The sequence below is a fragment of the Bombus vancouverensis genome, chromosome 5 (assembly GCF_051014615.1).
Source record: "Bombus vancouverensis nearcticus chromosome 5, iyBomVanc1_principal, whole genome shotgun sequence".
Classification (NCBI taxonomy): domain Eukaryota; kingdom Metazoa; phylum Arthropoda; class Insecta; order Hymenoptera; family Apidae; genus Bombus; species Bombus vancouverensis.
In genome coordinates, this window is record NC_134915.1 from 13466324 (window position 1) to 13491082 (window position 24759).

The window sequence follows — 24759 nt, forward strand, 5'->3', positions numbered from 1 at the left end:
TATAAAAAAAGAAAACAATTTCGAAACACACTCACTTTGGTATCTGAATTTAATTGAAATATCTCGAAGCACATATAAAACGAACTTTCAACCGAATTTTGTTTCATTTCAACAAGAATTGCAGCATCGTAATGATGAAGCGTAAATTCATACTTAAAAGTAGCCATACATCTATATCAGCGTTGAAATGTTCTACCATTTGAATATTAATTACGAATTTCGTGTACGTCTGACAACAAAATCGTATATTGTTCGTTTAATTCTGCATGGAGAGATTTGATTTTCCAGAAATTCTTGCTTACGATTTGTCACACCATACAAAAAGTGATTTATGTAACTGAAACAACTCGTATCTCTTTTCTGATTGCAATTAGAAAAAAAAAAAGAAATAGCAGAGGTGGAAAATGAATGGTTCAAGGAAGAGTACATTTCCATAACCATATTTCTTCACAAGTGCTATATGAGGATGTATATGCGTTGCAAAGAAATTATGCGCATTTTTTCGGCAACACCGGGAAATAAATATAGTGGAATATTTCATCGTCAGTTCGTGTATTTCTATAATAAATCAAGTTTGCGCAATTTCACTCGAACAAACGAGATTCCATACGCTACGGTCAAGTATTGTACATGCAAGTATACGCATTTAAATTGTCAGACGACGAAAAGAGTAGCCAAAAATAAATCCTTAATCTGCCTTAAATAGCTTCTCCCCTGTTTATTCACTTGCGCAGAACGATCTTTGATCACAGCACAACGTGCTCAACCCTTGCATAAGAACCTCTTGTATATTTTCAATTTCCTCTGCCCCCATTCCTTCCACCAATTCCTCTCCATTTCGTCTCACACCGCATCCAATAATACCTTCATTCTGTACTCGCGAACCTCGCCAGGCTACCAATGTCTTTGAGCACTTTATACGTTTCGCGGGATAATAATAAAGCCTGAATTCCGTTGATATTCAACATCCTATTTGCACCGTAAACGCAATGATAGAGCCAAGATTCCAACAGGCATTAGTGCCATTTTTCTATCTATGGCGATCTTCGTCAGCCACAGATCTCGTCGATAAATTATTCTCGAAACGTATTCCGCGAACGTTCGGCGACTAACAATGGGATCACGTTCAATATAGGTACCATTGAATTCCAGTTAAATTTCAATACGATAGTTTCAATTCGTGACATTTTAACGATTAAACTCAAAATATTTATACGCATCGATCACACAGGAATCATCTTTGTAGAAATGAAAATACACTGTACTATAAGCATTAGGATACCTACTGATATTTCGTATAAATTAAATGCTATTCGCTGCTCTTATTCTTTAGCTTTTTCATTATGTATCAGTCGTTTCATTCGCAACGGAGTATATGTGCTTTTTAATATGAAACATTAAACGAGGTAAAATTTTGTTAGGAGTTTTCTAAATAGTGTAAACCTCTCTCTAAAAAAAATAAAGGATTTCTAAAGAATCCGTTTATAAAAAAGGATCCTATTTGTAAAAAAAAATGTATGAAATACATATTTATATCGATACCTCTCATAGTAAAAAATAGCAAAAGGTTTTTAAAGTATTTACGAGTAATTAAAAATTTGATAGATAAATTCAAACTTAGTTGCAACATACTCGATCCCACTGTTACCCATGGCACTTTCGTTTAACCCGCTCGTTCTACTCCATTTCTTTCTTTACCTTCCTTTTTCTTTCTTGTTTTTTTCCCTGTTTTTCTTCCCCCTTTTTGCTGTGATCCATAGACATAAATTCACCGGTAGGAAGAAGGAAAACGATATTAGCGTTCCTTCCGCTCTAGGGAATTCCGAGAAACCCTCGTTTTCTTCCTTTCTCTTTCCGTCACTCTAGACTTCAGCTGCCAGTTTCCAGCCTCCCTTCTGTTTCCTCGGCCTATAACACAACGCACAACCCTCGTTGCTATGGGAATACCCTGTTCTTCGCTATTGTTCGGCTTTAGACCAACGATGCGTGTGATTCTCCCTTTTTACATTATTCTTCATTTTCTTCTTCTACGTTTTGTTTCTTTCTACTTTTCACATTACATCAAAGTTTCTGGATATGTTGTTTTTTGCTTGCTCGTGGATTATTTAAAGGGAAGGGATTGATTTTTCGTTTTAGCCTGACCTATAGGTCGGTCGGTTTTGTATGTAATTGATAGATGATTATTGATTTTTGGTTGCTATTAACTGTGTAAAATAATCAAACATCATTAAATTTGTGGATCGTGCAATACAAGTTTGACTGTGTTATATTATATTTGTCTATATTATGTGAAATTACGTAATATATTTTATCAACTCTTGTTATTAGAGATAGAAGTATCTCAATTAAAGTTAGTTATTAGAAACTGATAGATTCGAACGAATTTCGAATTAATTTAGTTCGCTTAATATGTTTGTTCATCATATAGGTAAATTTATAGACGGATTATGGTTGATTATGTACAATACACTGATTATATATGCTATGCGGTCGTATTGGATATTTTATGATAGTAGCTATAAGATTTTAAAGTCAAAATGGGAGAAAGGAAGGAAATAAGAAATGGAAATTATGTTTTTAAGAGACTAAAAACAATAAAAATTATTTTCATTGAGGTAGTCAAAGTAAGTAGTAAAAAATATTTACTGTTATGAAACAAGTATATTTAAACATCTACCAAATCATTAATCGGGGCGTGACCTAAAATATTTCCACGATATCGTGGCTTCCACTTTTATTTATCGACGTATTCAACATCTCGTAATAAATTTTATTGTCCATTCAATTAAAAATTAATTTACCAATATTGTAGGAAATGTCGTACAATTAAATGTCATAACCAGTGTATGTATGTTATTTGGAATGAAAATTCCAATACCTAAAATTTTTATCTATTTTTGTTTCGTCCAATTTTATTTATTGACAACGTTCCGTTATTTCACAAAGGATTTAAATATAATCAAAAATTGATTCACAAATTCCGTGAATAATACGATATAACTCATAACAATAGCTAGTACGTTTAATGAAAATTTGAATAATTAAATAACGAGCTTGCAAGGAACAGCATATTCATCTTTCACTTGTTACCTTATTTGCAAATTAATGTGTTTTATATTTATTTCAAACAATGAAAGGATAAAAAGTATAAAGATAAATCAAGCTTAAAGGGAACAACGTGACAAAGGCCAGCGTCTAATCCGATACGGTCTTAATCTACTTAGAGTGCAGGTTTCCTCAGAAAGGTGGATAGATTGTTTTGTTCCGCTAGAAAATTTGCAAATCCTTAATCTTAAAGAAAATCAATCACTTTAACTTATTAAACAAGAAATTCTTATTTTGTTACATAGAAATTTATTTTACTGTTCAAATATGAGGCCAATAAGGGAATAGGACATTTTTTCCTAAAAACATCTTAACATTAACGTCAATTAACTTACATTGAAAATGAACTATTTCATATTTCTCCTTTATTAAAATCGCATCAGAGAATTTTGTATATCGTATTTTTCATTGTACTCGTTTCGAACAATGGAAACGTCAATAACGCATCGAAACGAGAGGCTGGAAAGCATTTATCGCTTATTATTATGCTTTTTACATGTTTGAATTTTCTGGTGGTACTGTGACTTGGAAACAAGGCTAATCAAAGTAACTCATCACGATACTGATACATAAAGATATCCTTTAGTACTATATGGCGTGGCTGGATGTTGATATAGCGACGTATTACAGAGAAACGAGCGGATTTTCGTGGATTTTCAGTAGATTTTCGATAGAGTGAGCAGTAGTGCACACACGTAAATGAAAATTTATTGAGTGTACTGGAAGTGGAACACTGCCAGCTGATTGGTTAATCCGCTTCGTGTCAATTGACGTCACGGCGAATGGAATCACCTGAATATTCGCCGCCCGCTAAAATTTTCGGACAAATGTACCAGAGACAATAACATTCTATCGCAGCATTTTACTTTGGAAGCTTGTTAATATTCTAACAAAAGAAACAATAATTTTTTCATATAAGAACATACTCACAGGAGACAATTTTTTTTTTAATAAATAATTACATTTCCTTCTATACAAATGTTATTATATAGTTATTAATTCGGAAAAAGTTCACTTTATTCTTTGTGGAAATTAATTTCCATTGTGTTTACTATAACATATTCACAACTAATTTTGTATTATGTATAATAAACAATTTGTAACAATACCAATCTGTAAATATTATAAAATGTATTAATTTACTTTCTATTTACATCTAACATATATATGTAATAACTAGACTGCGGATTTTTATGTATTTAAGAGAAATTTGAAGATGGCAATGTTTAATAGGTAGAACAATATTCTACTTAAGTTCCATTTTTGAATTATATTCATATAAATATGAATTAGTGACGATTTAATAATAAAAGAAATTTGCAAATTGTATAAGCAGATATTATACAAGTATGTTCATTAACTTTTATTTTAAATTATTTGTCTATATTCGCACCAACTTGTCAAGCTTAATTATCTTACGAGCAAGTCGACGAAATAATTCCGACATTAATAGAGATTTTGCGACAGAGTTGGCGTTCGTCGTCCATCAGAATTCCTTCGAATCCATGGATTTCATTGTTCTTCGCCTACACCTGCGAACGCTTATGCAATTGCGGCAAATTCATCTGGTCTTATTTCGTAACTATCTGAAACCTCACAGCACACGCGTCTAGCTAGTAAACAATTTAACGTACTTTGCTGGAATGTGCGGTAGAATGAAATTATACAACAACATGCTCCACGATTCTCGAAGGAGTTCCATTGAGAGTAACCGCACGGACAGATTCATTTTCACGGTCATTTAGATCTCCTCTTAGAATACAATCAATCTTCTCTGAATAGTACTGTCACATACTAGTATACAAGATACTTTATGTAAGATGATACACTTAAATGAAAAGGTATTCTACATCGAACGGAAATTTCAATAAAATAGATAAGAATGTCCTATGGAAAAATGTTTTCGAGAAAAGAGTGTGAAATTCGAGTTCGTTGACTACATGAATCGAATAGGTGAATTTATTATTAGAGAATATTCGATAAAACACAGCGTGGTTATTGAGAAAAGATATCCTCAAAGGATTAATTCGGGAGGAAGTTTGATAATTCGAAGACAGAAGTCTGCTGGAATTACCTTGCTACTTTTTATGGTAATGACTCGATGAATAAAATGGTCGGCTACTTGTGTCCTTATTTGTCGAAAATGATGGCCGGTCGTAAAAATAAAGTAGGCCGTAAAATAATTTCGAAAATGTTTTATTAGCTTTGTCCCTCGGATTTAAGAGCCACTTGTGGCTCACCAGCTTTGTCCACATCGACTATTGTTTCGATAGATATGATCAAAAATTCATAAAATGTTACGCAAAAGAAACGAAAACACTTGAACAAGAAATTTTCTAACAACGTTGATGAATTGACAAGTTTGGCATCTCTAAAGCTTCATTTCTTAGATGATAAAATGCATGGAAATAATTCCAAAAATACAAAGATTCATAATGTCTCGTTGATAAACTTTTGTGGAGAGATTTACAAATATTCTTAAATTTCGAAATTGGGAGAAAACTTTGACGAAGGTAATTATCATGGCAGGAAAAATTTCAAATGAGATTGCAACATTCATATAAAATACTAGAACATAATTAATAATAAATAAATGTAAATGATTAATAAAATAGCACGATTCATAATTTTCCATTGAGGAAACATCGAGGAAGTTTAATCTAATCTTTTTTTAAGAACAAACGAATCTGTACGAAACTCTTTTCTTCAAAGTTGCACGTTCAAGATACACTTTTTCCCGTAAAATAAAGCTCACTCACTCGGATGTTTTACTGTACGTTACCCAGTTTCTTGCGCGCGAAGGGGTTAATTTCATCTATTCGATCGTCAGTCTGACCTCGAAAGAAACTCGCGAGGATCCGTCTGAAAATACCAGAAACTGCGTGCTGTTTTCGTTCTCTCTTGATCTATCTATCTCTGTAGATGAGTTTTTTCGAACGATGTTAGACGAGACACTTTCCAGATTACTTTCGAGGATGGATTTTATTAAGCCGTGGAGCTAGTCAGCGGAGATGCAAACAAGTCTTGCAATTTAGCAGAGAGAAAATATCCTGCTGTAACGGTTCCGCGGAAATATCGTTTATTTCTACAAAAATGCAATCACGTAGTGTCCGTCGCGTCGGGAAACAAATTTTCACTACCTCGAAGAAATAGATTCTCGTTTTCTGAGGTCACTTTTAGAAGCTTCCATGTTTAACATTTTTTGATCGTTAACCATACCAATCGTATAATTATAAGAAAAATCAAAGCTTCAAAGGTATGTCTTATTCTAACAGAAAAAGAATTAAGCACATAATTCTTGTAAAAAATACACACAGATATTCGACGTAAGAAAACATAGAGAAAACTTTTCTCTCGTTAATTCTGATAAAAGAAAAGTATAGTAATTCTAAAGTATTCTAAGTATAAAATCTGATCGAAAACTAATTGACACCTCTCAGACTAGACAATATAATCAATGTTGGATGACGATAATACAATCAGTGTAGGATGACAGAATCATGACAAATTAGGCAATCGCTCGAGTTCATCACTTGTCGTTTATTTGTCAATTGAAAGAGATACGTGGTTTAAAAAATTGTAGCTCGACCGTAGCGATCGATCGTTCGATACCAAACAACGCGTTTGTGTAATGTTCAACGAATGGACGAGCATCAGCAGCAGAATTAATGTCGTGCCGTGAAATGTCGAATATATTCATCGTCTGACACGTGGACGTTCCACCAGCTGTTAATGCAAACCGCTATACGATGTCATATCACGGCCAAATTATTGCAATCCGTGTCGTGTTTATTAAAAAGCTGTTTACAGCTTCCTGCCTACCAGTTCGTATAATTCGAGCAAAATTTCGCAAGTTGCGAATTAAAAATTTTTTAGTTGAATTATTGTATACAGACTAATGGATTTTTACACGATTATATAATTTTGGAAATATAATTAAAGAAGTGGAATTTCTATAAAAATTCTTTTGTGTATTAAATATCGTATGACAGTAAGTACCTTATTTTGCATATTTTTGTATATCTTCTTGTATCTTTTTTATTATCTGTATTTAGTAGAATTTTAGTGTTCGAAAGTTGTAATACATACGCTATGTAAGTCGCGGCTTTAACATTATCTTTAAAATAGGTGGACAGATCGTTTTCATTATTACCTTTGTTTAATATTGTGTGCATTTACATCTTAATATTCATTTGCCAACATTTATTTATTTTATTAAATCTTCGAAAGGTTGACGTAATTCGGTACTTTTAAAAAGCCCCTACAAAGCTATGCAAAAGCTATTTAAAAAAACTTTCAAATCTGTGTCCGATCAGCCCACATCCTATAATCCCACGTCTGACTTAAATATCATCGATGTAAACATAGAAAATGAACGACGATATTGAACGATGCGAAATTTCGAGGTTCGTGCGCACGCTCGAGCGCATTCTTCCAACGAGATTGATTTTTAACTGATTTCAGACTAACTGAATTACGTTCACGCGTTAATTGCGTTTACCAAGGCCGGCGTAGGTTGGAATATGAAACGATGATCCGTAAAGGGAGCCGACCACGCGGATTCTCTTAAGGGAGAATCGTGAGTAGGGCAATTTTAAATCCGGTCGTATGCTAATTCGACCGGTCATCAACAAAAGGGGTGGGAAAAGGAAGCAGAATCCGAGGGGTAGATTAAAGCAGTTTCCTGAGTATAATTTGATAATTGGTTCTCGGGAATTTCAAATAAATTTTCGCAGTAGCGACTAACGCTTCTGGAAATTTCCAAACTCTGCAGGGTATAATGTAATAAATATTGTAAAACTGCGAGAATTATTTACATAGCACGGATTTCTGCAATCTGTTACTTGTCAAGAAATTATCACTACCTGTCATTAAATTATTATGTAGGAAAATTCAGATAACTTGTAAGATAAATTTTGCAAATTAAACGTTACTGGAAAACTTTGCCCTGAAACATTGGTTTGAATAAGAAAGTTTGTAAATGTGTTACACGGTCGGTTTACAAAAGAGGCATGTTGAATACTCTTAGTGGGATCTTGGATGGAATTGTTGCAAGTTGTTGGCTGTATTATGATGTGAATTGGAAGTTTGGGATTACATTAGTGTTTCGTTCCATCTGTTGTTACTATTTAGTTTGCATTTCCTGTGTCTAAGATAATTTTTAACGACTACTAGCTTCTGAAACAAGTCGTTGTTTCAATGTAAAAGTTGATATCTCTTGTAAATGGGATCGTAGCTTAAATATATTCACAGGAATAAAAATTAAGCGGCAAGGATCCAAGTTTGAATTACTGAAGGTTGTGAATTATTTTAATTATAATCTTCTTTATAGACGAGAAGATGATCGTACGTATTAATTAATTTTACTTTTGAAATAATAAAGCTGCGGTACAGCTTTAAGAAAGGATAACAATTAATAATAATTTGTATACAGTTTATAGAACAGTTTATAGAATATTTGAATGTCCTAATAATATCTAGAATACTTTATTAAATAAATCACATTGTTCTTATTCATATTGTTCCTGTTGAAGTTCATATTATTTCAAACAATAAACTATAAGATAAGTAAAATGAGAGATGAAGCATTAGACAAATGCTATTACTAAAAAATGCTTAACCTTTATGTTGCCACGTAGAATAAATACATATAACATAATGAATTGCAGTATAATTTTGTATAATTAAAAAAAAAATGTTTTCTACGTTTTATTAATTTGTATTTTTAACAATTTGAAGAATATGTTTAAAATTCGTACGAAAATTAAATCTAACTGTCTTCTGATTTATTTTACAAACTACTCTTTGTAAGAACAAACTAGCATCAAATTATTTTTATGCTGTGTTTTACATATTTAATGTTTTGCCTGCCTGATACACTTTGAAAAGCAAAGTACTACAAACCCCTATATTACAAGCAAAACATCGCCTTTTGTCTTGTCTCGAGGACTATTTTTAACTGTGGCTCGAGAGCCAGTGATTTATAGCCAGCTTGGTAGGGTGCATCTTGTCTAGAAGTTATTCTACCTTCCTGCTCCAAAGCCTTTCCAGTACAACAGCCTCCGATGATGCTTTTTTTTATGCTGGAACGAATAAATCAATTTTTTCGATTGCTATCAACATTCACATTTCGCAAAGACGGGATAAACAGATTCTAATTTCAGTCTGTTTGAGTTTAACAAGTATGTTAGCAATTATCGTGGAACTTGTTTCAATCACAGAAACAACGAATCTTGCTTTATAATTATGATAATTAACCTTATTTCGTTAAAAGTTCGTTGCAGATATTACACAATACTCTTTTAAAATAGGATGGGTTCCTTAGGTAAATTGTAGAGCACGTTGCAATATCAAACATAAAATTAGGAAATACAAAAGTATCTTACTTTTATTATTGATTCTTCGGACTATTTTTCATCGAATCCTATTCTTTGTCGTCAGGAAATTTCTTAAGTTCCAGGGAAATGTAAAAAGGACAAAGGAAGATTTTTCAAAAATATTAAAGCCCTTTCTACCGCGTGAAACCAAAGCAAAATCTATGTATCGAATATTTTTATCATCGACAACACCTCGATTATTTTTAACAAAATTTTATCGTATTATTACAATCGTTAATAATAATTCAATTATTATACTACGTGTTCTTCATCAAATACATACATGAGAAAGATTATACTACAGGAATTCGTATTGCAAATCCTTCAAACAAAAGGATCTCTCTGAAAAAAGTATTATTCTTAATAAAATATTTCCAACACTCTTATCCTAACGCAAATTTGAAACTCATGAATTTTTTATGGAACACTTTACACACCAAACAGATTGTGGCATTAATATGGAAAACCAGTGGCTGGCTAAAAAACTGAGAAAAGGATTGATGGAAGGATAACGCAAAGCAACGAATAACTTCGAGTTAGAAACTTTGACGTGGTTGAGAAATTCACATGGCACGGTGTCCGCTATATTTTCATAAATCCTTAAAGTTTTTTGGTTTGCAGTGGCGAGGGTAGACGAGACTAAGCATGCAGTGGAATTCGTATTCATTTCAAAGTTCCGTTGACCTTGGGTAGAAAGTCCCACGACGAAACCCCAAGGTTACATAAATCGTCCTTTCTCTTCACTCCATGAGAATATTACACGACACCCTTGCGTCACTGCTTGCTGAATTATGAACGTTCTGAGTAAATTATAAATTCGAAAGATTAATAGAGGGTTTGGCCTAAGGAGATTTACACTGCCGTGTCAGCCAGTTGTTATGAATCACTTGCTTTAATCCTTTCGAGGTCTTTGTTTAACAATATGATATTAAATTCTGTAATAGGTTGGTCTGCTTCTAAGTGTTACATTTTCAATGATATTAAAGAAACGTTACTTACAGTGGTTAAAATACTCGAACATTTACCATAAGAAACTTTTATGTCTACTTATATCGTATACCTACGCTACATAAAATATCTTGAAATTATCAAGAACAGGACTATCGTGATAAAATTGGTCTTTGAAGCCAATTTCAGAATGTGTATAAAAGTTGCAAGATACTTAGCATAAGCATATAACGATAGTAGTAGTAGATTGCGTTTTATAATTTTGGGAGAAATTTTGTCTTTGTATTATTTGATAAAAAACGATGGAGGGGAATGCACATTATGAGTCGTTTATTATGTTAGAATTAGGATCATCGATTATTTCTATTAGATTATCCTCAAACAAAATAGATAATATTCTTAACAATTGCGAAAATAAGAAGCTTTACATAAATCTGTAACAAAGAGAGTTTGATAGAATTGTATGCAATTGAAGTACCATAACTGTATTATACAAAGGTAGCAATTTCTTAGCATTTTATTTACTAATACAAATACCATGTTATTCGTCCATTATCTGTGGCTGTTCCATCGATGGTAATGGAACAGGTTTTCGAAACAAACAGGCTATTTATTTTAGAAAGTAGGTTTTCCAAATAAACAGGCTATTTATCGATGCGAGTGACGTGGTTTACGTGGGACACGAGGTGTCGTGGAGACTCATTACTTCTGTACAACCATATTTCCATTGTAGGTTTCGAAGGACTTCGTGGAAAGAGGAGAAGAAAAACTATTTTTGTGTGTATGTATCTTTTGCAGGTCGGCCAGATCCTTGCCATGCGATGTCGTTGCAGAACCCCAGACTTCGACATTACAGGTCGAATCGTCAGACCAGATACAGAATTTAATACAGATTTGTTCTCGTTTTTGAGAATCGTTTTCTGACAGTTTTATTAATACGCTGATCGATACGAGGGCAGACACGCGCCTATATTTTATATATTTCGCTCTTTCTCTATCTTTCTCTATCTTTCTCTTTCATTTCCTTTTCTTCTGTATAGTATTTTAATAATCGTGCACAGGATGCGGTACAGATAGAATGATTTTTTCCAGGTACAATTAAGGGGAAAATCTGTAAACTGTATTTTAGACGAAAGTTGTGTCTAACGTTTTAGACTTGCATCGCATAAAAATATGATTCAGTCTGACCTATGTTGTTATTTTCACTTAAAAAATTCATTTCAAAGATTATTCTTTCGTGAATGGTTCTGAGTAAAATGCACTTTGTCCGAGGCATGAAATTTTACAAATCGAAGGTTCTTAGCATTGAAAAATTCTCTTCCATATCAATGACAGTTTCGGCAATGAAATAAACGAAATTTTATAAATTATAGATCGTCTGATTTTTTTCTCCGACAAAGAAATTGTAAAATCGTAGGAAAGAAGTTGTAACTAGTCAATTTATTAATATTATTACTGGTATCGCTAGTTGTTTAATATTATTTTATATAATTGCTCAAAAAAAGGAAAACTCGATAAAATATCGGTAGAATATTCTTGGGAATTGTATAAAATGCTTGAGAGAATATCCCGTTTGCATGGAGATCGTGCAACATTTTCTAAATCCGATAACGTACTTACTTTAGCGGGCTTATAGAATGCTCACAGAATGGTTATGGCAAGCTTTGGTGCAAGTTAAAAGAGAACAATAGCAAAATGTGCTCAACTCCAGAATTCTATAAAACAGAAAACTTTGACGTAAAAGCAGTGTTTTCTTTGCTGTCCAAAGATTCTTTCAATTCTATTAAACTAAGAGCGCAAATAGAAAAATTCAATCTCCGTCTCGAAATAGTTCAATATCCACTTGAACGTATTCATACGATAACAAACGTTCAAAATTGCTAGAGTTCTTTTGTATAATTTTCCGATTAACGATATCAGTGACAATTCATGGATTATACATCTTTTTGTAACTCCATCAAAATTACCAGAAAATCAGATTACTTCCAACTATAATAACTTACTTGAAAAGCTACATTTGCTTTATTAGAAATCTTGTTGCTGTTACACGAAGAGATTTATTAATACTAATCATTTGTAATCCGTGATTATTAAAATTTCATCAATAATATTAGTTCAATTGTATCTGCAAGAGGATCTAGAGAATAAAACAAATCTATGAAGGTATAAATTTCCATGTTACGAATTTCCTCTGCAAACGTCACATTAAATTAGAAGGATTACGATATCTCCAATGACTAAAATACTTTCTATCAGTAATAACGAACTCCTCTTTTTATTTTCGATCATTTTGGTAACTTTTTAAGCCTTCAAATCTTCTTCTTACGATCACTGTAAACTTTCATAAATTAACTACAATATATAAATATAAGATAAAATAGATCATTGTAATACGATTTTTGAAATGAATATATCTTTTTTTCTTAGTTAGAACTGCAAATTGAACCATACTCAGTAACCATTAGCTACTGTCTATTCTCGCCATTTTCAACACGATTTTCCTCAAAAACATATTACATATTTTCAACTTATTGTACCATTATGAATTGTTCTTTATCTGCTTAAAAATTTGTTCCTGTGCACGGACTAGATACAAGAGTACACATGTGCATAAAACGTCTACGATATATCTGGTTTCCGCTGCATCCACGCTTTTGGTATGACGCTGGCTGCGTGAACGCCAGCTCTGTAGTTACACATTTGCGTCATTGTACCTCCATATTGTTGGAGCGTTGCTCCATTTAGCGACCGTTTTCGTGGCACATCCGTAAACCGGGAGTATTTTCCAAAAGAAACGAGCAGGAGCGTGTCCCGCTGATTAAATCTGCTTTCAGACGCGCTCCTACTCGGATTTTTCGCTTTATGTTTATAACGTTGCTGTAAGTTACCACGTGACAAGTATCGTAGAAGTATTATTTGTTGATCAGTAAGTAAGAGTCGGTCGAGCAGGAAGTTGATGGAGATTAAAGATGAATATTCTAATTTTAGGAATTTTCAGAATTGTAAATTTTCTGCGAAACGAATGATTATGTTTGTAGTTTATTTTAATTTGTTCGTTGCAATAATGTTTTTATGTTTCTAAAATGAAAGACGGAAAAATTGCTTCAACTCCGTAGATCCATTTGAGTCTGTAAAGTTTAAAAAAGAAAAACGGATCTTCAGTTTTCCTATCCGTTTTCTGATATAACTTCTTTGAAAAACTTCGATGCAGGGATGTGAAAGTAAAAACTTCGCCTCTTGAAACGACCTCGTGTGTGTGCTGTTTCAAGAGCTTTTTTTCACGAAGCTACAACAGTTGAAAGATCGATAATTTTTCGGACAAAATTTAATGGTCCCCCGATTTTGTGGTGTATCGTATTTTATTTAAAATGTTTGAAATTTAATTTACATAAAATCCGAATAATATTCTATCTTAAGATCGTAGTATTCAACCCAAACAACTAATTACATTCAAAATGTAAAAAACGCAGACTGTTTCGTCAAATGCAGAAATTGAAATATACAAATGAAACATTAAACACGTTATCAACATTCTAAATTTCTACTGTTCGAATCATTAGTCTAAAAATCAATGAAAAAAATTCCAATATCAAGGAAAAAACAAAAGGAACCCTTATCGATGTAAATTCCATCAACCTTCTGCGAGAACTTTCAGTAGTATCGTGAACGCAGTAGCTTGCTCGAAAAGTGAACTCGATTACGCTTCATCTTCGTTTCGTTCTCCTTTTCTGGTCGATAGAGACAGCGTCTCGCGACTTTTCAAGCATGAAAATGATCCTAGAAAGATCCACGTAGAGGGTAGCGAAGAAAACCACGATCTCGATCGAGTGTCACTTCACAAACGCTCTGTTGGCATGGCCTGGATTCACGTAAAACTCTATCGTTGAAACGTTGCACCCTTTCACATTCAGTTAATTCCGCCTACTCCCGACGAAATATCAGCGCTTATACGTGACATTTCGATTTCAGGACCATGACAGCGATCTGTTTCGTGTGTAACCTACCGATCCTGAGCCATCAGGTTGGTCTGGTATGGCAAGGAGGAAACGGCTGGGACGATCTAGTGCGGGAACAGGTGGAGGAATCTACTTTGAGGCAACGTCTTGGTGGGTATTCGTCCCGCTGTCACAAGTCATCTTAAGTTAATGTTCTCTTAAGTAACGTATTACGTTTGTTATTTTCGAAGATGGATTTATGGATTTTTTTTTTTTTTTGAAAAGTAATTTCATTCCTTAAAATTCCTTAAAATAAAAATGTGAGAAATCGATAACATTAAAACCCGCCGTTTGCGTCGTTAGATCCAAAAAATTCTCTATAGCAAACTTCGCATCACAATTCTTTCTTTCCCTAAAAAAAAAAGAACATACATTCATCATCGTACTTTAAAAAAAAAAATAAATAAATAAATAAATAAACATAAAATACAAATACCTTATATATTTATTTGTCATCGTTCAGGAACCGGGAGACGCGACTCAGCGACACAGATCACGTCCATATCGCCGCCGAATGAGCCACAGGAATCCTCCACGACGAATCAGCGTCGTCGAAGATCCAGCTTGGCGCAGTTGACGGACATTTTGCGGGAATGGAGCGGCGGTGGCGCTTCCGCAAAGAGCGAACGTGGAAATAAATTGTATCGTCGCGAAACATTGGCCGATATCGCGAAATCTTTACCGTGGTCCAGGCAGACGACCACGGATGCAAGCCATTTGGAAAGACTGCGCAAGAGACGCGAAAGCTCAGTCGATAGCGGGATTAGAAGCCAGGCGTCGACGAAATCGAGGAAAGATTCGACGATCAGCGAACTTAAGAACGATATTGCCAGGCTGTGGGGGAAGAAAGAGACTCCACAGGCGCAACCACCTCCTACGGTTATTTCGCCTACTTATCGAGGTTAGTTGGACGAATGTTCCGTAATATTCACTTTACCATACCGACCAAGTCTCGAGTCCTTATATTTCGAGTCCTATTATTAGATTGTAGATTGTCAAACGTTTATAGAAAATTTGGAGATGTAAAATTTACAATGCATATAATACGCAGAAATATATCAAATATTTCAAATGGAATACTTATTATAACGTTTAGCGGATAAGACAAATTTTTACCTAGTTTCCATGTAATTATATTCAGAAAAATTTGAATGTTCATGAATATCCGCAATGTAGTAACTACGAAAACCACGGATTTTTCGTGAAATTAATTTTGTTCGTTCCTTTGTTTATTTTTATCGTGTAACTTTAATTCTGATCGAGCGATATTTCTGAATTTCGTATTCTATTGAATTCGAAAGAGCGAGATCCCAATCTGTTTTATAACGCCATATAGGTTCGACAGAACGAATGTATTATATGAATTTACAATTTTACTTCGATTAGGATGTAAGAATGTATACAAGTAAGGTAAAATTGATTTATGAAATTCTGTTTGTTTTATCGTCAGTCTTCTACTTTTGTATATAAGAATTTATCAGTTCTAGCGACTTGTACAATCTCACTAACTCGTAACATCGAATCAATTGTACAAAGGATGTTGAACAGATGGAGGAGATGTTGACAATTTGAAAAGAGAATATTATTATAAATAAATAGACATTAAGGTGATAGTTATACATTATACACTATATAGGATTAGGTTGCCGTTATATAAATTGATTATGTAACGTTGAAAGTTGATGCGTCTAAAATCGTACGTTATCAATATTATGAATAACCCAATTTCGCGGATCATGTTGTGTGCATTAATAGAATAACCAAATACTGATCCCAAAGTATTGGTTATTGCTCAATCACGCGATTATTTGATACGCGCGTACTATTTCCATAATGATATATAATATCAATTTAATATTATGAAATCAATTATAATCTCTATCGCTACAAAAAGGGAAAAAGTATTAGCTTGATGCAATTAATTACTGATGTACGATTCTTTACCAAATAATTTGCTAAGATAATACATTACTGAATTGACTTATCGTTTAATTTGTTGGTTCCACTGATCAAATAGAGATGTCGAACTTTTAATTTGTATAAGTTATTCGTGAAACTTTATTCGTTTTGCTGATCCTATTATACAAGAGAATTTATTAGTACTAATAATTTGTGAATTTTTATTCCCAACATTTCACTGATAATATTAATTCGAATACCAAATGTGTGCAATTGCGCTGGTATAAATAAATGATGTATAATAAAATAATAGTTTTTCAATTCATTAATAAATGAAAACAATAGAGTTCTTATAATATTAAAATCTTTATAGCAGATTGTTTCAAAACATAAAATTTTACCCAATATAAAATCCACGATAAAGCTATTTAATTTTGAAAACTCTTTTAATAGTCGAATAATTCAAATATTTTTCAGGCTCCAGTGATCCGAGAGGTTCTCGACGCGGTTCCGGTGAGAGTGGAAGAACCAAAAGCCAAGGAGAGCGAAAGCATACTTGCAGTCGTCATAGACGCAGGCAGTCGCAGCAATCACAGCAATCGGTGGACAGTAGTAGTGGCATGATGCCCACGAAATATTATAGAAGCGATCAAAGACCGAGCGCTTCCAGCACTGACAGCGCAGCCAGCAATGCTGTCAGGTACATGACGTCCACCTAACATTCGCATTCGACTCTCTGGTTTCGATTGTGACGCGTATACGCGAACTTGTCTCTGATGGGGGCAATTCTGGAGGAGGGAATTTAATTACCTTGTTGCTGATTCCGAATAATCTCCTGTAGAGTAAAGGAAACGGTTAGCTTTGAATGCTACTGACATGTTATGTACTTGAGTCAGGTTGATTTTAGATATATATTATTCTGAAAATAATTATTATGTAACTGTAGTTTGCCTGAGGAACTGAAAGTTCATTATTAACAAGAAAATTGCAAGACAAATTCTTAGAGTATTTTTTTATCTTATAATACAAAGATATATTCTATTATCCTATCGCATGTAATTGTAATGTATTCTAGTCTTTTTATAATATGCAGTATTTATATGAATCGAGTGAACTTGGACTGAAGTCTTTATTCATAAATTCAAATAAATTCAATTTAATTTAAATAGCGCGATTAGTCTGAACAACTAGGTATCCACTTTCCATTTTGGTATCCATTAAAAGTCAAATTATTTACAAGAAATTTCGAGTGAAGTAATTTACACGAATATTTTTATGGATTGAAGAATTATTGTTGATGAATCTAAATTATTTCAATTCCAATAATTTGACTAATCTAAATGAAACTTAAACACACAAATTTCATAAATCTAATAAAGTAACGTTTTATAATCAGGGAACACTTGGAAGCGCGCAATTCCATGGATAAAAGCGACCGATCGAGCAGCATCGAAGGCAAGACACCCGTGACATCTAGTACTGAGTCGAAAACGTCGACCACTACCACAACAGTCTCGTCAACGATCGCTACAATAACGACCACGTCGGTTGCGTTAACCACGTCAACCTTAGATCCAAAGAACGCCACAGAGAGCAGAAATCTAACTCTCGACTCATCAATCACACCTCCCACTATCGTGATGTCATCAGTGACACCGCCAAGCGTTTCACCGACAGTTGGTAGTAACCTTCCGCTTCCCGGAACTTCCACTTCCGGTAGCTCCAGCCCTGTCGGTTCGCCAAATGTTAACACGCCAACGCATCCTTTGCTTAGCACTAGAAGAGACTCCACTACTCAGGTGAGGTATAGAAAAGTTTCGTTAACACGTAGGAAGGAAGTTTAAGAAAAATTTCTGAAATTTAGAATATTTTTATTAAGTCGTAACACAGAAATCAAATATCCGTTTTTGTTGTGCCATATTTTTAACTCCTTCTCCTTTTAATAAATATATTTATCTTTAGATATGTATCTTTATGTATTATTTTAGGTCTGATAATTTTGTCTTTAATAATTTAGAATTGTATCTTTTAACATTATTATGTATAAATATATCTTCTCTATAGTTCAGTAAAATTTTTGGATGTTTAAAAATTGGATATTACGTACATTACAACTTAATATCCTTGGTTTATTTACTATTTATTTAATTATTTAGTAATCCAATCTTCTATATGAAATAATGACGTGTCAAATATGGATAATACTGTTAGAAATTGCAAACTAAAGATAAAATTCGATAGAATTCACAGGTCGTTCAAAGTCGAACATTTCATATGTTACTACCTAATAATAGAGTATGCATTTATTAATCCTGTCGCATGCACAACATAATAACGTATGAAATATGTTCAATGCTGTCAGAAACCTCAAAACAAAATTATGTTTCAATCTTCCTTCTCTGACAGACGTATCCGTATTAAATGATACGTCACGTTAAATGAAATAATAGCAGACACGTCTAGTTGTCTAACTGCGTCTGCAAAGTAGAAATAGAAACTAGATATTGAAACATTCTATTATTAAATTATCGATCTGTTACAGTGCTATCAGAAGGGGAAGGAGCTTTCCCCAAACAAGGCGTCAAGATTAATACGACAATCGGCTGCTATAGACGAGTCGATGCCACCCGCACGGCATCGTCGCGGAAGTCAGCCAACTCTGTCACCGGATACTGACGAAGGAGGTACAATCATTAACATCAACCATTATCGACCACTTTCATCCTTCGCAAATGAAACTATCAATGTAACTTTAAATATAAATACACGTATCTATGTCCTAATTACAGTCTTTTAACACTACCTGTATCTCTCTCTTTGTGCACGATGTATCATTTAACCCTGCTGCATTCTTCCAATAATTCTCGACCTAACTGTACTTTTACAAAATATCTCAAGTTTCAAATAAGTATGAACAAATTCTTCTTTATATGCATGATTTCTCGTTTCAAGTTTCTGTTCAACATTTTCCTAAAACATAACAAATCCTTTCTCAAATCTGTTTAATTAGGTTTCAAGATCGCACGTACAGTGACTCGCATTAATATTCGACCACCACAATGTGTTGTACTATACATTTCTTTGCAATGAATTATGTTAGGTAACGAGTTTACTACTCCTTGGTATATTAAGATAGATACTGTAGTTGATTAGTTTTTAATATATTAACATAAATATCGTAGTTGATAGAGAAATATATTTTACGTGTTTAACGTTCATATTTCTAAATAAAAAAGAAAAGCTAAATAATGCTTAAAATGTAATATTCGAATATTAATGACGAAGGCCGAAAATATTATGAAGATTGAATTCTGTTATGTGTATTTATATTTTATATTTGTAAATATAGTGTTTGTTAAAATGAGAGCAAAATTGAAACATAAAACTTCACAGCAGGGTTGTAAAAATCATATCGTCTTTCCTCCACTTCCTGCTGTCGATAACTTCCATGTTTATCTTGTTCCTATCGTATTATTCGAAAAATCTCGATCTTCTTCATCTTTCTTCCTTCCATTATTTCTTCAATTTATTCTTTCCTTTAACATAATGTAAAATACAATATAGTGTAAAATTGTATGAGGATTAATAATACGAGAGAATTTTATGGGGAATGTTTGAAGGTCGGAGAGCTCGTAAAGATTCGTTAAGTCCGGATTCTGCTTCATATCCTCGGCGTCGGGACTCGAGGAGCCATCTGAGTCCAGACCGGGCTGTCGATAAAAGGGATATCAGTCCTATCAGAGAGAGATCTCAGTTGACAAGGCAGTCAATGTCTATGGCTGGTCGGTCGCCGCCCAGGTACCTGCATTTTATCGATTCTCGGTGGCTGCTAGTAATGCGACTCTATCGATAGAGAACAGATTAGGAATTACAATTAGCAACGGAATTTAAAATGCGTCATTGGAAACTTTGCTACATTTTTGTGAAGATAAAATACTACACTGCTTTTTTTTTTGTTTTCAGTTTGATATGATACTTTGAATACCAGACTTAATTTAATGTATATAAATGTATTTTTGTCTTCTTAATTTATCTCTTTTTCCAAGTTAGAATAATACAATTGAATAGAAAAAATTTCTTTTATATTTTTCAATTGTTCCATGTCTTATTTTTTCCTGTGGTTTTTCTTATGCAATTAAGTCGAATATTTACATCTTATATCTTCAAATATAAATTAAAGTTTTGTGATTTGTCTATGTTTTTAATATAAATTTAGTACGAATAAAAATTTTACGTTGTAGGTCGCCAGATAGCTCCTCTTGTTCTTCGAGAGACCCGAGTCCTTGTGCTCGTGCACCGGGAGGTATACCACATGCTCCAATAGCTAGAAGGCAGTCGACAACAGACGAGATATTTATTGCTCGTGGCTTTCGACGACAGAGTACCACAGAAGAAACAATAAGATGTCGAAATTTTAGAAGACAGAGCTCTCAGAGCGAAAAAATGGTTAGTTTTTTATTAATTAATTAGCAAAATACTAAAGTTTCTTTTTTGTTTGGAAATTGAAGAATTGCTTTGATTTAATTATTGTTGGATAATAATTCTTGCCTGCTAATACATATTCTTGATTTTTATTAGGTTCAAAGATATCAAGGACGAAGAGACAGTTCGACTCAAATCACTGACGGAACATTCGCTACGATGTCTGTCGAGACATCGAACACCTTTTTCGATAGCAGTACCCAGACTGGTGAGTCATAAATTTCATAATTGGGTAAATTGCAACACGTGAGAAGGAAACTTGAAACTTGTATCCTGAAATACGAAAAATATTTCTCTATATAAATCATATATAATAGAGTGATAATAAATGGTTTCTGTTGGCCAATATTATTTCAAATCTCCCGCTCCGCGTTAAGTAGTATCGTTTGTACATTGTCAGACGCAAACGTCCTTTAAAAGGTACCACTTATTACAAACGAAAATGTACAATTATTTTATCATAATATTTGTTGTTTCTAATGAAATCGTTACTTTATTTATATATCATAAATTCTTTATTTTCATATTTATTTCTGTCGATCAAGCGTATTTATTTAGGACTTAAATTAAATAATTTGAAGATTTTGCTAAACCTTTAATTATGTATGACATCAATTTAATTAAAAATATATTAATTATCCTACTTTCTACGTCAATTTCATTGCAATATCAAAATATATCCATATTAGCGATAAAAGATTTCCAAAATAATTTATCAATTCGACTTAAATACTATTATTCTGCTTTAGTATTGCTCGGTGAAATGACTAATCACACATATATTAAGAATCCTCTCAAATCTCAATCGATCGGCAAATTCACAAAGGTGCTATCAAAATTCAAATCTAAATCTCCTTTCTCATCTCCACATCTGGAGCTTCAACGTCCATCAGTTTTCCTCGCAACTCTATCCCAATGTTCGGAACCCATAGCGCTTATAAGGTTCACGAAAGACCCGCAGAAGATTCACGAAATCATCCACTAGCGCCAAAAAATCCGCTCGAATTTCGCGCCTTCGATATATCTCTGTAAAGCGGAATCGAGCGGCAGCATGCGCCTTAGCAACGGCGCGGCGTTCGCCGTGTCCAGCCGGCGTCGCGACGCCGTGCAGCGTCTCCGTGGACGCAAGCGTGGTGCCAGCTACTCTAGTTCCAATGGAGTGACACTGGGTGCATGACAGTCGACAACCAGCCGAAGAGGAAACCAGCCTCGATGAGCTGCTGCTTGTCGAGCGTGTGCGTGTACTTCTCGCGTCGAGACGTGTTTCCTGGTTTCATCCTAGTGTCCTGGACGCTCAAACACCATCGTCGTATCAACGGCATGCAAAAAGCTCTGTGACCCTTGTAACCATGCAATCCAACCGGACATAGTGATCGTGGATCGGCTTGTTGTCCAGATCGACGATCGAATAATTCAACATCCTTATACGCCTTCGAAGGATCAACATCTTCTGTGCCATCAAACTAACATCAAGGAAAAGGATGGATCAAGAATGATCGAGATTTTGCTGAATTATCTAGACACGAAGCTGTGTTTTCACTAAAAAGCATCGTGTGTTGACAAGCTCCTCTCAAGGGATCACCTGTTCATCTATACGCTGTGTTTACTTTAACGACGAGTCTATTCCGACGTGAATAAAATTGCATTCCTATTAGAAAAGATCTAATTTTGTCGGAGGATCCAGCTGTTCTACTGACCGGACGAGAGCTTCGATTTTCCATTAGAAGGATGGGTGGTGCCCTTCAAACGATGATCGAGGAATCTTTCGAGGGATCGATCGACTGATCAGATCCCTTAGAAGCGCGTCCAATCGCAGGACTTGCCCTGGATACCGTTGTCCTTGGCAAAGCTAATTTCAACTGACCCAGTACCTGACTAGTGACAGGACGCAACCACTTGTGGCGGTGTGTGGCGGATATCGCGTATCACGAACACTTAAAAGCCGGCTAGCGTACTTACATATGGCATTTGGTTCCTTTAAATACGTTTTTGGGGGGGATAGAAATAATTTCGAAGGACTGTTCGATGGTTAAAAGCAGATTCTCTGGTCAGTGGTGCGCGCGTTCGATGTTTGCTTGCGTTCGCGGTGTACTCGTGTGACATGTGACGCGAAGACAAGGTGTGCAACGAGTGTGATGGGAAAAAGGACTCGTCATAGTGAAAGAGGATTCCGTTTGGCCAGCGACGGGATGAGGTTGCCGCTTTTCGTCGAGTTGACGCTCCGTCGGAGGTAGGATCACTCGTCGTGTCATTGGACACGATGTATATATCATATTATTTACTATATCTTCGCTGTTCTTTAACTTTTATGCTGCGTAGTTCATTCGTTAAAGTATTTTTTAAAAGAATTGATTCTGGAGGATAGGAAAAAATTGATTAATTCCCAAGATATTTTTGCTTTTTTCCTATTTGCATCGGTGTATATACTAATGCTTATAAGTATTTGGACAAATTGGAAGAAAACGTGTCTTAACTGTCTCTTTAAGAAATCTATCACAAACAGTAGTACAATTAAACGCACGACTCAACGATGTACTCACCTGTTTTAGGTATCACAGTTTGATCTAATCACCATGGAATTTCAATTATATATTCTGTCGATACAAAAAAAACTATATATAACAATGATAATGTTATGATAATGTTGGAAACCTAAAGAAGAACCTATTTTTAATCTTATTCATTGTTTATAAACTAAGGATTTAAAAATGAGGGAGTTGTCCATGACCAACAAGGAAATTCGACAAAGTTTAATAATCATGACAAACTATATGTAATATTCTATTACGTATAACTGTAATGATCATGTATAATAAAATTAGTATAGACACGTTTTATCCGGACATTTTTTAGAGTAGATTTTTGTCAAATTCCATGTTAAAGAATAATAAATTTCAGCGATACTAGAACTATAGCCGAATTCTGCAGCGCAAAGGTTAAATTAATCACATCCATTTCTCGTGCACTAATTCTCCTAATTTAGTCAATTTGTACTAACAGTACATGAATGTTACTAAACTATATAAATTAAGGAGAAACAAATGGCTAAAAGCAATACTTACCATCTTCCTATAAGATTATCAAATAATAAATTTTAATTACTAATAATTACTCGCTCGTATATAAGCAATTCATCAATGTATTTACACGTTCTCATAAAAATCTTTAAATATTGGTAACTTAGTATGCAAGAGAAGTCCAATCTATATCTTAGGAACTAGATACTTTTCTAAGAGTATTCTATTATTTTAATTGAAAAATTTTATCGTTACTTGCTAATTTCATCTTTGTCCTATCTTTTGTAAATTCTATCACTATTGCAAACACCAATATTTCATTGAATATTTAGTCCTTCTAAAATCAGATTTGTCACGTTACAGTGATAAGTAATAATATAAAATGTATTCGTTATTTGTCAACACAAAATTCATAATTGTGTCGCTGTAATTAAATTACTGTATAAAATAGTGGTTTCTATCAAAACTATACCTACGTCGAATAAGTGTGTGTTTATATGTCGATTCGACGAGAAGGTATTATAATATTGCTTTTGACCACTAATTTGGAATGGAAATTAATATTCATACATTTCAATAACATTCATATATTATTGACGTACAGTTAAAAAAAAAAGTACAGTGGCTGTAAAAGGTATTTTTACACATTATATATTACGTGGACCTTATTAATTACCTAATTAATTAGTACCTAAATGCTTCAACAAATACAACGGTGTACAAATGCTTTTCGTAGCCATTGTAAATCGTCTGAAGTATTATAGACTAATGACTATAACATATATTTTTATTCCAATCTTAGTCTTTCGTTTCTTTTTCCTTTGTCAAGTAGTTTACATAGAAATGTCGATCGAATATTTATATCGGTGGTAAAACGTGCGGGAGAAATGCGTTTCGCGCGGCCGTTAAAAGAGCGGCGAGTATTTTCGTAGCACG

The 24759-nt window shown here is 33.9% G+C and overlaps 1 protein-coding gene across 7 annotated transcripts in view; it reads left to right on the top strand.

Moving 5' to 3' along the window:
* The window catches only part of rsh (Rap GTPase activating protein radish), a 155892-nt gene that overhangs the window by 90616 nt on the left and 40517 nt on the right, over positions 1 to 24759 (top strand). For 4 of the 7 annotated variants that reach the window (XM_033332926.2, XM_076618472.1, XM_076618473.1 and 1 more), the window contains exons 2-10: positions 11229 to 11286; positions 14400 to 14536; positions 14889 to 15326; positions 16802 to 17024; positions 17721 to 18123; positions 18867 to 19008; positions 19945 to 20122; positions 20566 to 20770; positions 20903 to 21014. In XM_033332926.2, coding sequence (XP_033188817.1) covers positions 11252 to 11286; positions 14400 to 14536; positions 14889 to 15326; positions 16802 to 17024; positions 17721 to 18123; positions 18867 to 19008; positions 19945 to 20122; positions 20566 to 20770; positions 20903 to 21014 — 1873 coding nt within the window. In that variant the 5' untranslated portion in view covers positions 11229 to 11251. The remainder of the gene's footprint in view (positions 1 to 11228; positions 11287 to 14399; positions 14537 to 14888; positions 15327 to 16801; positions 17025 to 17720; positions 18124 to 18866; positions 19009 to 19944; positions 20123 to 20565; positions 20771 to 20902; positions 21015 to 24759) is intronic. The other 3 variants (XM_033332935.2, XM_033332931.2, XM_076618475.1) reach the window with 1 other exon arrangement.